The 2958-nt window shown below is 36.2% G+C and overlaps 1 protein-coding gene across 1 annotated transcript in view; it reads right to left on the bottom strand.

Moving 5' to 3' along the window:
* The window catches only part of LOC103460889 (magnesium transporter protein 1-like), a 5337-nt gene extending 3959 nt beyond the window's left edge, over positions 1 to 1378 (bottom strand). The window contains exons 1-3 of the mRNA XM_008403209.2: positions 1231 to 1378; positions 929 to 1069; positions 262 to 351 (exon numbers count right to left, since the gene is read on the bottom strand). Of these exons, the coding sequence (XP_008401431.1) occupies positions 262 to 351; positions 929 to 1069; positions 1231 to 1365 (366 nt within the window). The 5' untranslated portion in view covers positions 1366 to 1378. The remainder of the gene's footprint in view (positions 1 to 261; positions 352 to 928; positions 1070 to 1230) is intronic.
* Positions 1379 to 2958: the final 1580 nt, after the last annotated feature.

The raw sequence follows: 2958 nt of genomic DNA, 5'->3' as shown, positions 1-2958 counted from the left end.
ATGTTGATAGAATTATTTTTTTCCTCATGTATTTATGCCATCTAGTGTGACGGATGCTAATGCCAAAGGCCAAAGATAGGGGTGGAGAATACGCATTCAAGCCAATGGTGAAATGCATAACAAAGATCTCATTGCAACTAAAATTCAACAAGAATGCAATTAACCAGTACAAGAATATACTATGCCACTCTTAATCTTATTTTTAGAGCAGTTACTAAACAATATGTTTCGTTATTTTTTAGGGGGGTTTTTTATTCTCACCACTTGTCCAGTGTTGGGGTTCTTGTGTGCATACGGTGGTCCTCTGATATGGTTCCACATTTGGCCAGAAGTCATTATCAAGGCAAAGCACTGAAGTAATAAAAAAAAAATAAAATAATAAAAAAAATAAAAATAGTCCCAGATGAGATGTGACTCATYTCATCTCATTTGGGACTATTTTTATTTTTAAATTACTCACATCTCATCACATTTCAAGGACAAACTGCACCAAATTCCTTTTGATTTTATGTAACAAACCTATGTTGCATACTAATTTTACCTCATGAACTGGGTTTGCATAGGAAATTTCAGCGAAACATTGCAAGTACTTTACACTGTAAGAGCATGAAACAAAAATAAATATCCTCACATTGCAGTGACATAAAACGTAATGTAATGAAAAGCTGGAATACAGAATGAAATTTATGTCTCAATTAATATTAATTTAGGGCAATTCTAAACATAGGTTTTTATGGAGTGAAAATRGTCTCAAAATATCTGTGCGTGTGTAAAAATATCTGCGTGTGTAATACTGGATTTGCTGTGGAGCAGTTTGGTCACGCCACTTTAGATTCCAGTGAAATCCGAAMGTTTCACGTTGGGTACAATTTTGGATTGTAGCGCTTCCGATGCAAAGGCCTAACATGTATAGGTGTGTGATTGTTACCAGTGCAGAAAAGGCCCAAACATTCTTGTTAAAAAGAAATTCCAAATTATTCCTTCGTAGATATGCCAATCCACCAATCACAGCCAGGAGAAAGCCCAACAAGAGAGGTCCTGCGTAGTTGGGTGGACGAATGACACGGATCTAAGACAGAAAAACATGACAAATTATTTATTCAATTACATTATAAGTCATATTACCCTTGTATTCAATATTTGGCTGTACTTTAGATTTTTTTCAATAACAAAAGCACTGCAATCAGTAACTTCACTTCAGATTTGCAATTACTASACCCAAATGCTTACTTGAACATCTGTCCTGTCTGCCACCCATCTAGCCAACTGGTCAGCAGAAAACCCTCTGACCTGCAGCTCATAGGTGTCTGATTGGCGAGGTTTCCCTTTGGGTGGGAAGTGGAGGAAGGTTGGAGCAGAGTTCATATTAAGCTGCAGAAAAACAGANAAGTCATATTACCCTTGTATTCAATATTTGGCTGTACTTTAGATTTTTTTCAATAACAAAAGCACTGCAATCAGTAACTTCACTTCAGATTTGCAATTACTASACCCAAATGCTTACTTGAACATCTGTCCTGTCTGCCACCCATCTAGCCAACTGGTCAGCAGAAAACCCTCTGACCTGCAGCTCATAGGTGTCTGATTGGCGAGGTTTCCCTTTGGGTGGGAAGTGGAGGAAGGTTGGAGCAGAGTTCATATTAAGCTGCAGAAAAACAGAAAAAAATTTGGCATGTGTATGTGAGGGTTTATACAAGTTTAACTTAAATTTACTGCTGTTTAAAATCAGCATCCAAGGTTCTCCCAGAAAACTTACTAAGCCCAATGGTAGGAGGTCTAGGGSAGTCCCAATAGACCAATCATATTTTTGTGTAAATACGTTTAAAAGTTGTCAGRAATTGTAATAATATGACTGTGTAATTACATATTATTGGAAGACAGTTCTGACAATGCTTAAGCACACAACTACAAAGTCTTTAAAACAGCAAACACAAAAATCTAAAAAAAAAATTCTTTGCTCTTCAGTTAATCCTACTTAAGTAATCAGCWACTGGATTTGTCTTAAAACAAGCTATGTAATGCTGGTCACACTCAGAGTGAACTCAGCAGCCCTCAAATGCTTGAATTTTAACACAGACCATAGATCTAGAATATAAATACTTGTTTACTGAGAAAGACAATGCTATTAAATATGATTTAATGGTTTTCCACAAAGATAAATTAAAAGATTTTAAATAGCTTAACTTTTAAATTTAAGATTTAAAGAAATATACAAGTTTTCTTYGTAAAAGTGCAAAGAATACTCTTCATAGTTTGATTGCTTTGTTACRATAGCTACAATCTGATKAGTTTAATCGTCGTGTTTGTATAYAAATCCATCTGAGCAAATAGCCAATTATCACTGATTGCTTTAAAGCTTCGCCAAAACAGAATACACTTAAATCTCTCACATTGCACCAAATCTGTATTGAACTGCTGTTAATGGTAGTGATGTTCTTAGCAGAAAAAGGGCCCCCTAAATTAWATTYACATAAAATCTTGGTCCAGCCCTAGTCACATTTACAAGTAAAARAGGTTAAAAGAAAAATTACGTTAGATCARTGGTTCTTAACCTGGGTTCGATCGAACCCCAGGGGTTCGGTGAGTCGGTCTCAGGGGTTCGACGGAGCCTCTGTCGCGGAGGTAAAGACACACTTGTGTAAAGGTAGGTTGGAATAAGAAAGGTTCGGTGAATGCGCATATGCAACTGGGGGGTTCCGTACCTCAAAAAAGGTTAAGAACCACTGCGTTAGATTGACAAGTATTTGTATGTAATATACTAGGGGTACAAAATTCAAGTATTTATTGTATTAAGTCTTCTTTGTTCAGTAGCRTCTGCCGCTTGGTAAAATATGGGAAAAATATTACAAATACATCAACTCCAGTTTATGAATTATTATCTCACTGTCATGATCGTGTTTCTGTGCGTTTATTTTTTTAGTTTTTTGTAGAGATGTGCCGATCAGGTTTTTTCCTGCC

The sequence above is a fragment of the Poecilia reticulata genome, unplaced genomic scaffold (assembly GCF_000633615.1).
Source record: "Poecilia reticulata strain Guanapo unplaced genomic scaffold, Guppy_female_1.0+MT scaffold_324, whole genome shotgun sequence".
Taxonomy (NCBI): Eukaryota; Metazoa; Chordata; class Actinopteri; order Cyprinodontiformes; family Poeciliidae; genus Poecilia; species Poecilia reticulata.
This window is presented reverse-complemented; position numbering and strand designations above follow the sequence as displayed.